This window comes from Nannobrachium achirus, assembly GCF_963921795.1.
Source record: "Nannobrachium achirus genome assembly, chromosome: 1".
Classification (NCBI taxonomy): Eukaryota; Metazoa; Chordata; class Actinopteri; order Myctophiformes; family Myctophidae; genus Nannobrachium; species Nannobrachium achirus.
The window spans coordinates 1651868-1663550 of NC_137810.1; the positions used below are offsets into that span (position 1 = coordinate 1651868).

An 11683-nucleotide genomic window follows, 5' to 3' on the forward strand; every position below is an offset into this window, starting at 1 on the left:
TCTAGAGGTATGAAATATGTGTTCTAGATCTATACATTATGTGTTCTAGATCTATACTTTCTATGTGCTTTAGTTCTATATTTTTTATGAATTCTGAATGAATGAATGATTTTATCTGGAGGGCCAAATTGTCATGTGAAGCTTGTCCAATCCTCAATTCTGCATGCACGGGACATGTACGGGACAGACAAAGCCTGTTCATTCTGGACTGGAATGACCATATATGGACATGTACGGGACACCCAAAGCCATCAGTCACCACTTCAAAAAACACAGTCGACAAACATGTTTTGTCATAGTTTTAGTCGACAAAATCAACACTGCTAGGTACCTTCAGTTTCTGGGTCTTGGTGTTGTGAGGTTAGTATACTAGGTATTCTAGGTTCCTTCATTGTGAGGTTAGTATACTAGGTATTCTAGGTTCCTTCATTGTGAGGTTAGTATACTAGATATTCTAGGTTCCTTCATTGTGAGGTTAGTATACTAGATATTCTAGGTTCCTTCATTGTGAGGTTAGTATACTAGGTATTCTAGATACCTTCAGTGTGAGGTTAGTATACTAGGTATTCTAGGTACCTTCAGTGTGAGGTTAGTATACTAGATATTCTAGGTACCTTCGGTTGCTGGGTTTTGGTGGTGTGAGGTTAGTATACTAGGTACCTTGAGCTGCTGGGTCTTGGTGGTGTGAGGTTAGTATACTAGGTACCTTGAGCTGCTGGGTCTTGGCAGCCACTCCGTTCTGTTGGATCATGGCGATGAAGATGGGAATGTCTCCCAGAGGACTTCCTTTACCTCCTGCTATGCTGATGCCCAGACTGTCTGTAGCTCCCTGTAGCGACACACAGACAGAAAGACAGACAGACAGACAGACAGACAGACACACAGACACACACAGACAAGCAGACAGACAGACGGACAGGCAGAGAACTGGACTTCAGCGGGATATATTGTTGTTGTTATTACTTGCTCAAGCAGAGCGTGCGAGTACTGTAATTGGCTGGGTATGTGTGTGTGTGTGTGTGTGTGTGTGTGTGTGTGTGTGTGTGTGTGTGTGTGTGTGTGTGTGTGTGTGTGTGTGTGTGTGTGTGTGTGTGTGTGTGTGTGTGTGTATGTATGTATGTATGTATGTATGTATGTATGTATGTATGTACGTCGGTGTCCTCTCTTGTTTAAGCCCGTAGCCCATTCAAGGACCAGCATCTCTGGCAACGTCATCGCTAACAGCCAATGAGGGACCAGCATTCCTGATGAAGCCAGTGGTGATGTCATTGGTCGTAATATATCAGTTCTTTTTTCTTTTTCTTTTTTTGGAAGTGGTGATGCTAGTGGTGAGCGTCACCTCATGCAGGGGCGTCACACCAATTCTGGGCCCTGGGTACAAGGATTCACTGCGGGCCCCCCATGAATGTTATTGAAAAATAGCAGATATACAAGCTCACAGCGCGGCAACGAGTGCCGCGCTGTGAGCTTGTAGATCTGCTATTTTTGAAAAATTGTGAAAACGTGTGCAAGAAACCCATGTTTCCATGTCAGTGATGCTCAAACTTTTTCATGTGAAGGACCCCCAAAATGATATGTATTTGGCCACGGACCCCCCATCTCAAAATATTTAGTTCCAGGGACCCCCCGGGAAAATGTTCGCTTAAAAAAGTACATATTCAAAGATTTGCACACATTTTCACGACTTTTCAAAAATAGCAGATCTACAAGCTCACAGCGCGGCACCGAGCTTGTATATCTGCTATTTTTCAATAGCTAAAGTTACTAGGGCCCCTCCACCTTGGGCCCTGGTAACTCAGTCCCACTCTCCTACCCCTTGTGACGCCCCTGACCTCATGGCACGCTCTGCTTGCGCACAAGTATTGTGCGCAAGGCGCAGGTTTGGCACCTCGACAGAGTGCATACCTAGTTATTATTGTGCTCATGTGCGGGATGTGATCTGCATACAGATCAGTGGCGTCAGTTCAGAAAAAAGCTAAGGTATGGCAACATGACAGGTGCCGCGCGCGTGCAAGACACCAGTCATGTTGCCATACCTTAGCAACAGGCATGATGCATTTATTTTAAGAAGTGCATTCTATTTTTCACCCCGTTTCTACGGTTTCTTGGACTGGATATGGCAGCCTGGAACGGTTGTTCAAGTGCAGCTAAACTTGGCATGTTAGTAAACGTGCCACAATACCTTGTTAAAGTGACCATTTTGTTAAATGTTGCATTTGTAGTTATTTTACTGTAATTTAATAACATAACAACCAGAACAGACAGACAAAGAGACATTCATGGATTTATATTTAAAAGTAACTTGGCAGCTGCATACCCCTGCCATACCCAATTGACGCCCCTGATACAGATACATACTGATCTCAGATATCTGATGTCAAATACTCACCCTCGTGATCTCCACCAGACGCAGCCCCGTGTCTGACGCACGCACGCACGCGCGCGCGCGCGCACACACACACACACACACACACACACACACACACACACACACACACACACACACACACACACACACACACACACACACACACACACACACACACACACACACACACACACACACACAGTATCGTACAGTTACTTGCAGGTGTATTCATATTTTACAGAATTGAACATTACCTAATATGTTCATATCTCATAGATCAACTGGTGAACTTGACGTCTATAAGTAAGTATCAATTGTTATTATTTATTAAAGCATTTAAGCCACAAGAGGCCAGTGGTTCCTGGTATTTTACACCAGCTGAGACGTGTAGGGAGTTCAGCCTCGTGTCTCCACTGACAAACATTTTTCATCATAGTTTTAGTCGACAAAATCAACACTGGACTCCGCCTACCTGTGCTGCAGCCGGTTGCTGGGGTGGTGCAGGAAGACGCATGGCTGGTGCAAGCGGTTGCTACTGTGGTGGTGCAGGTGGATGCTGGGGTGGTGCAGGTGGATGCTGGGGTGGTGCAGGTGGATGCTGGGGTGGTGCAGGTGGATGCTGGGGTGGTGCAGGTGGTTGTTGTTGTTGTGCTGCTGGTGGTGTGGAGGGGCTCGGGGGAGGCGGGGGTGGACGGAGTTTGGGTGGAGGGGGAGGCGGGGGAGGTGGGGCTGGGCGGGGTCTGGGAGGAGGGGGAGGTGGGGGGGGATGTGGGCGTGGCCAGAGAGGTGGGGGGCGGAGGGGGCGGGGCGGTCACCGCCGTGCCGTGTCCGCTTCTCATCTGTGGAGGAGGAAACACTTTTTATTTAACACGCACACACGCGCGCGCGCGCACGCGCACACACACACACACACACACACACACACACACACACACACACACACACACACACACACACACACACACACACACACACACACACACACACACACACACTCACACACACACACACACACACACACTAAAAGGAGAATTTCAGCCTAGAAGCTTTTCTTACCGTTAGTTGGTGTTATTTACTCCTCTAAAAGCTGCTCCAGATGTAAAACATACAAATAAACCGGCCTGTACATTCGCCCAACTCAACCATGGCGATGGAAATAAGCAGATTCGGTCGGGCGAATGGATCGCCTGTTAAAAATAAAAATGGATCTGGCCGAACGACAACGCACCGAATAAACGAACGTCAACATGGCACACCAGTGCGTTGAGTGCGCTTTTCCGAACGCACCCAATGTGATCTTGAGAACCCTATATATGGAGATAATCCCTTATACATGGTGATCTTGAGAACCCTATATATGGAGATAATCCCTCGTGTCACATGAGACTAGCGTCATAGACAGCATGCGTTGCCGGGCCGACGTCATAACCTTACAATGGCAAAGGCCGTGTAAGGAGATGTTGCTAGGAGAACGCGTCGCGTCACGCTGCGTGTCGTAACCTCACTATATAACTCGGTGTATCGGTCGGGCTGTGCAGAATCCAGTTCACCTTTCTAACGGGTCACTAAATGACTGGACGAGGCTAGGCACTGGACGTGTCTCACTGGACCGCCTCGAGAGGCTTGCAGCTTAACAACGAACGAACGAACGAGGCTTCATTCAATGAGCTCTATTTCACACACACACACGCACACACACACACACACACCTGGCTTCCCAGCGAGGTGGGTCTGGAGGAGATCCAGGAAGCAGGCTTCAGTCTTCCCAACTCCAACAACACTGGACCTCTGGCACACTGCAACACACGCACGCACGCACGCACGCACGCACGCACGCACGCACGCACGCACACACGCACACACACACACACACACACACACACACACACACACACACACAACCAATTTAGGCATTTAGCAGACGCTCTTGATACAGAAAAACTTACAATGAACAAGGTAATATGGGGGATAATAAATGACCAAGCACATATTCAGTAAAAATCCTTAGGCTATATAAAACCTAAACAATGCTATCTAATGTTCAAGTAAGGTCATTGATGGTAGGTGCTATAGTAAGTGCTATAGTAATGTTTGGTTCCTACACCAGAGCTGAGTGTAGGAACAATGATTGACCAGTAGATGGAGCTATATCTTTAACTTCTGGATTTTGTATCTCGTGGTCAGCCTGTCTGTCTGTCTGTCTGTCTGCCTGTCTGTTTCACCTTCAGTATGAAGGCTACAGTCAGCCTATCTCACCTTCTGCCTTTCTCACCTTCAGTCTGCCTTTCTCACCTTCAGTATAGCGGCTACAATCTTGTGGTCAGGGTCAGGGTTAGGGTCAGGGTTAGGGTCAGGGTTAGGGTTAGGGTCAGGGTTAGGGTCAGGGTTAGGGTTAGGGTCAGGGTTAGGGTCAGGGTTATACCTTCAGTATGGCGGCTACAGTCTCGTGGTCAGGGTTAGGGTTAGGGTCAGGGTCAGGGTTAGGGTTAGGGTCAGGGTCAGGGTCAGGGTTAGGGTTAGGGTCAGGGTTATACCTTCAGTATGGCGGCTACAGTCTCGTGGTCAGGGTCAGGGTTAGGGTCAGGGTTAGGGTCAGGGTCAGGGTCAGGGTCAGGGTCAGGGTTATACCTTCAGTATGGCGGCCACAGTCTCGTGGTCAGGGTTAGGGTCAGGGTCAGGGTTAGGGTTAGGGTTATACCTTCAGTATGGCGGCTACAGCCCCCTGGTCAGGGTCAGGGTCAGGGTTAGGGTCAGGGTCAGGGTTATACCTTCAGTATGGCGGCCACAGTCTCGTGGTCAGCCTGTCTCATGTCCTCCTGGTTGACAGACAGGATCTGGTCTCCCTGCATGAGCCGTCCATCCTGCTCGGCAGCGCCCCCTCTGACCAGCTCTGAGATGAACACCCCACTGGAGCCACTCCTAGAAACAAGAAGAATATACTAAGAATAAGAATAAGAATAATAGATGAACACCCCACTGGAAAAACTCCTAGAAACAAGAATATTATACTAAGAATAAGAATAAGAATAATGGATGAACACCACACTGGAGCCGCTCCTAGAAACAAGAAGAATATACTAAGAATAAGAATAAGAATAATGGATGAACACCACACTGGAGCCACTCCTAGAAACAAGAATAATATACTAAGAATAAGAATAATAGATGAACACTCCTAGAAACAAGAAGAATATACTAAGAAGAATAATAATAGATGAACACAACAAGAAGAATATACTAAGAATATGCTGATGATTGTTCTTCCCCCCTTCTGCCACCCAGGTGGAAGAACGCACCGCGGCATGTCCGGCCGACATCTCACAGTGGATGTCAGCCCACCACCTCAAGCTGAACCCGGACAAGACAGAGCTACTCTTCTTCCCAGCTAAGTCTTGCCCCATGCAAGATCTCACTATTTCCATAGATAATGCATTGGTGACTTAGGTTCCAACTGCTAGAAACCTTGGTGTGGTCCTGGACAGCCAGCAATCATTCAAGGCACACATAGCATCAGTCACCCGGTCCTGTAGGTTCACACTCTATAACATCCGTAAAATCAGACCTTTCCTCACCCAGGAGGAGGCAGCCCAGCTCCTCATCCAGACATCTGTCATATCAAAGCTTGACTATTCATATCAAAACTCTCTCCTCACTGGTCTCCCAGCATGTGCACTTAAACCTCTCCAACTGATCCAAAATGCCGCGGCACGACGTAGTCAGAGCGCTTCAGGCAATCGTGCACTTTATGAAAGAAGCATGGAATTTGTCACACAGTTAGAACATGCCATATGGAACATTTTTGGCTATAGGGACATCACAGATTCGTCTTGGGGAGCCAATCAAAGTTGGGCTCTCATAGACTTTACTATAGAGTAAAATAATACAAAAAATAAATATGCTGAGTGAGGGGTCAAACTAGGTGTTGTTCTGAATCCAATGCAAGCATTTGTTTTGCACGAAAAACATTCCTTTGTGAGAAATGGCATAAAACTATCAATTTCCGCAAAACTGTGAAAAGTGATAGTTTTATGAGGTCAGTTTTTAGCCCAAAGAATGTTTTTCCTGCAAAGCAAATGCTTGCATTGGATTCAGAATCCCAAAAAAACACCTAGTTTGACCCCTCACATGCTACTTAAAGCATTTTTTTTTTTTATTATTGTACTTTATTGTAAAGTCTATGAGAGCCCAACTTTGATTGGCTCCCACAAGTTTCCCAAGACAAATCTGTGATGCCCCTATAGCCAAAAATGTTCCATATGGCATGTTCTAACTGTGTGCCAAATATCATGCTTCTTTCATAAAGTGCACGATTCCATCCATACAAAACACTGATGCTGACCTTCAAAGCAGCCAAAGGTACGGCTCCTCCATACCTCCAAAACCTGATCAACCCCTACAACCCCACCCCTTACCTCTTTCCCACTATGTTGAGTCCCAGTAAGGCCCAGTCGTACCTCTTTATGCTGAGTCCCAGTAAGGCCCATTCTAACCTCTTTATGCTGAGGCCCAGTAAGGCCCAGTCGTACCTCTTTATGCTGAGTCCCAGTAAGGCCCAGTCTTACCTCTTTATGCTGAGGCCCAGTAAGGCCCAGTCCTACCTCTTTATGTTGAGTCCCAGTAAGGCCCAGTCTAACCTCTTTATGCTGAGTCCCAGTAAGGCCCAGTCGTACCTCTTTATGCTGAGTCCCAGTAAGGCCCAGTCGTACCTCTTTATGCTGAGTCCCAGTAAGGCCCAGTCTAACCTCTTTATGCTGAGTCCCAGTAAGGCCCAGTCGTACCTCTTTATGCTGAGGCCCAGTTAGGCCCAGTCGTACCTCTTTATGCTGAGTCCCAGTTAGGCCCAGTCTAACCTCTTTATGCTGAGTCCCAGTAAGGCCCAGTCGTACCTCTTTATGCTGAGTCCCAGTAAGGCCCAGTCGTACCTCTTTATGCTGAGTCCCAGTAAGGCCCAGTCGTACCTCTTTATGCTGAGTCCCAGTAAGGCCCAGTCTTACCTCTTTATGCCGAGTCCCAGTAAGGCCCAGTCTTACCTCTTTATGTTGAGTCCCAGTAAGGCCCAGTCTAACCTCTTTATGCTGAGTCCCAGTAAGGCCCAGTCTTACCTCTTTATGTTGAGTCCCAGTAAGGTCCAGTCGTACCTCTTTCCCACTATGCTGAGGCCCAGTAAGGCCCAGTCTAACTATGCTGAGTCCCAGTTAGGCCCAGTCTTACCTCTTTCCCACTATGCTGAGGCCCAGGCCCCGGCCAGCCTTCTTGGTGAGCTCCACACAGATGAGGTCCAGGTTGTGCTGGTGTTGGTACTGAGCCTCGTCTCTCAGCACCGTCAGACGGACCAGAGGCGGAGTCTGTCTGAGAGCCAGGATGGCATCTTCATGGTCCACTGCACGCAGGTCCACTCCATTCACCTACAATACAATACATATATATATATATATATATATATATATATATATATATATACACAATACAATAAAATACAATACAGTAAAATACCAGTAAGACTCCCTAATCGGGAGATAAGCGACCGTCAGGTCGCAGCGTGATTTGAGAGGAAAATGTGTAGGAGCAGTGTCCAAAAAAGTGTTTGAAAAAAACGGCCTGATGGTGGCGCTATATGGGAGAGATCCATGTTGATGACATGAGTGTAGACATATTGTGTACCGATTTGCGTGATTTTAGGGCAAAATCTGTAGGAGCAGTGTCCAAAAATGTGTTTTAAAAGAATCGTCCTGATGGTGGCGCTATATGGGACAGATCCATGTTGATGACATGAGTGTAGACATACTGTGTACCGATTTGCATGATTTTAGGGCAAAAATTGTAGGAGCAGTGTCCAAAGATGTGTTTTGCAAAAATCGGCCTCATGGTGGCGCTAGAAGAGGGTCATTTGAGAATTGATGGAGGTTGTGGTTTGGCAAGCAAGGAGTGTGTGTGCAAAATGTGGCATGGATCGGGGCAACCGTTGCGGAGATATGAGTAGGGGAAAAGTGTGACGTGTGACGTGTGACTGACAGAGACTGACGGACTGACAGATGGACTGACGGATGGACTGACGGACAGCTGGTTTTGATAGTAACTGCGACCTGGCGGTCGCAATGAAATGGGAGAAGCGGGCACAAACCTCCATCCATCCGAGTAACAGACAGACAGACAGACAGACAGACAGACAGACAGACCTGTAGGATCTGGTCTCCAGCCCACAGTCTTCCATCTCTGGCTGCTGCTCCTTCCTCATAGACCTCATGGATCACTATAGCGTCCTTATATGGAGAGAGAGAGAGAGAGAGGGAGAGTGACATCATTTTGCTTATGTTTTCATGTGTTTGTGTGCTTGTTTGTCTGAATGAGTATTATTATTTTGTATTGTACTGTAAGTCAAGGGTCTTCAACAGTGGGTGCTGTAAGTTCCTATTTTGTTATATTAACCACTTGAACCCTAGTGTCCAAATTCAGGGAACTTTAGCCAAGAACAGCAAATCTACAAGCTCACACGCGAGGTGTTGTGAGCTTGTAGATCGGCTATTTTGGCAATTGGTGTTGAAGGGGAAAAGAGCAGACTAAGTACAGAGTGAAAGGTCAAGTTTATTAAGTATTGGCGGTTCAAGTGGTTAAATATCTGAAAACACAAATTGACGCGAATCCAAAATACACTGATGATTGTGCTGTCAAACAATGAAACTATATGGAATCTATGAACAGGTTGTGGGGGTCCCTGCTTCATCTCTCTCTCAACTAAGGGGTCCCTGCTTCATCTCTCTCTCAACTAAGGGGTCCCTGCTTCATCTCTCTCAACTAAGGGGTCCCTGCTTCATCTCTCTCTCAACTAAGGGGTCCCTGCTTCATCTCTCTCTCAACTAAGGGGTCCCTGCTTCATCTCTCTCAACTAAGGGGTCCCTGCTTCATCTCTCTCTCAACTAAGGGGTCCTTGGCCTGAAAACATTGAAGAGCCCTGCTGTAAGTAATGCCTGCGTGTGTGTGTGTGTGTGTGTGTGTGTGTGTGTGTGTGTGTGTGTGTGTGTGTGTGTGTGTGTGTGTGTGTGTGTGTGTGTGTGGTACCAGTTGTGTATCTCTCCCTCCCACTATGCTCAGTCCCAGTCCAGAGCGACCTTTAGAGATCTCTATGAGAGTCTCCTGACCGGGGAGGATGGGACAGATGGACGGATCTGAGAGAGAGAGAGAGAGAGAGAGAGAGAGAGAGAGAGAGAGAGAGAGAGACAGAGAGAGAGAGAGAGAGAATGGGTGTCGCCATCATTGTTTGAATGGTACCCCAGGAATCATAAGGCATGCTATTGGCTGCCAACGGTCACGTGCAACCGCAGGGATACATGGGAGAATGTGGTCGGAGCCTCCCGAAATACAGCACACGAAGAAGAACACAGCCGGCTGGTATCAGTTTAGTTGGCCACTCCCCCGCAAATGTATCATCAATTTTAACATAAATGGGACCATATTTGCACAAAACGCATATCATGGTGATTGAAAGGCAGTTTTTCCACTAGCGACAGGAAACATAAAGTATTTATGTCGATGTTTATTAAGGTTAGAAAATCAAAGGGGAAAATGAATGGAGTCCAGTGGAGAAATATTCTTTTTGGTACCTCACGGGGGGAAAACAGCACAACTAGTGGCCAATCATGGGATCTTCTGTTCCGGGAAAGCTTCATGAATAATCCAACCAACACCACCCCTGATTTTGGCACACTAACACACTGTCTCCGGATGTCCCGCCCTCACTGTGGTTTCAGCCAATAGCCTTACCGTGTTACCATTTCTACAATGATGGTGGACACCCATACAAGGGCAAAATAGGCTTCATTTCCTCTCTGATAGAAAGCAATGGTGTCGTCACCACTTCCCTTCGTCAACGTTTTCTACAGGCGAAAGGACCTTTCTGTGTGGAGTTTGCATGTTCTCCCCGAGTCCCCTAGGCAGTGTTGGAGAAGTTACTTTGAAAGCGTAACTTGTACAGTTACAAGTAACTCACCATGGCAGTAACTTGATCAAGTTAAAGTTCTACCCCTGGAGAAATGTAACTTATACAGTTTCAAGTTACATAGAAAAAGTAACTTGAGTAACTTGAGTTACTTTTTTTTCCAAGCGTTAAATTGAGAATGTACATTTGGTGTACATGAAACACAATATAATATCCTACAAAAAAAGTCACATGCCAGCAGAAATATGCCTTTTCAAAAAGGTTGACATTTGCTTTAGTAAACATCTGTGATCCTAAAATAAAGTTAAAAAATAGGAACATTATGATCTGTTGAGGACATTTGATCGTCAATCTTAACAAAACTTAAATGTAAAATTATAACTTTGCTTGTAACTTCTTGTAACTTGTAACTTGAGCCAAAAATGACCCAAAAAGTATCTCAGTTACTTGACGAGTTACAGAAATATGAATGTAACTCAGTTACCAGCAAGTTACAGCAAAATGTAACTTAGTTACATAACTCAGTTACATGTAACTTTAACTTCCCCAACACTGCCCCTAGGGTAGGAGGTATCCTCACACAAACATGCAGTAATCCTGGTCTCTATACTGCCTCCCCCTGGCCAGCCGTGGTACTGCCTCCTCTGGTCTCTATACTGCCTCCCCCTGGCCAGCCGGGGCGCCTGATGGAGGGGAAAGGAACTGGTTGGAATAACGTGTCCCTTCCACGCGCTACGTCCAACCGGGGAGGCTCCCCCTGTCAGGAGATAAGAAGCGGCCTGCTCACTCCTCATGCACTGAAGGAAGCATGAGCTCAGTTCAGGGCTCTGCCCAGGTTGGCAGAGGGAGAGCAGAGCCCAGGATTACAGCTTATAGGCAGTTGGCACTGGGTGAGAAAATGGGTTACAAAATCATGTGATAAAAGTTTAAAGACAAAGGTTTTTCTACAGTCTATGGCAGTGGTTCTCAACCTGTGGGTCGGGACCCCCAGAGGGGTCACCAAATTATTTTGGGGGGTCCCCAGCTTAATGTGAAACATAGTTGTCTCAGTAAACAAAGCAACATAACGTTTAAGTGTATCTGAAAATCTCTAAAGTGACAATTTAAGGACTTCTTAATAGCTCTAAAACGACAAATTAAACATTGGCAACATTGTCAAATATTAGAGGCTGAAATTGTGAAAATAGCAGATCCACATGCTCACAACGCCTCGCGTTGCGAGGCGTTGTGAGCATGTAGATCTGCTATTTTCACCAGTACGTACCTACGATGGAGTTCTGCAGTTCAGGGCTGGCGAGGGGAGGAGGGGGGCTCACTGCCCTTTCTGACACTGCTACCTGCACGCACGCACGCACGCACGCACGCACGCACGCACGCACGCA

General features: G+C 46.8%; 1 protein-coding gene across 1 annotated transcript in view; it reads right to left on the reverse strand.

Annotated features, from left to right (window-relative positions):
- patj (PATJ crumbs cell polarity complex component) overlaps positions 1–11683 on the reverse strand; it is a gene marked incomplete at its 3' end in the record, with an annotated part of 204503 nt that overhangs the window by 5316 nt on the left and 187504 nt on the right. The window contains exons 36-44 of the mRNA XM_080749893.1: positions 11566–11638; positions 9425–9531; positions 8545–8628; positions 7580–7773; positions 5137–5287; positions 4078–4164; positions 2841–3207; positions 2390–2421; positions 707–829 (exon numbers count right to left, since the gene is read on the reverse strand). Coding sequence (XP_080606019.1) covers positions 707–829; positions 2390–2421; positions 2841–3207; positions 4078–4164; positions 5137–5287; positions 7580–7773; positions 8545–8628; positions 9425–9531; positions 11566–11638 — 1218 coding nt within the window. The remainder of the gene's footprint in view (positions 1–706; positions 830–2389; positions 2422–2840; positions 3208–4077; positions 4165–5136; positions 5288–7579; positions 7774–8544; positions 8629–9424; positions 9532–11565; positions 11639–11683) is intronic.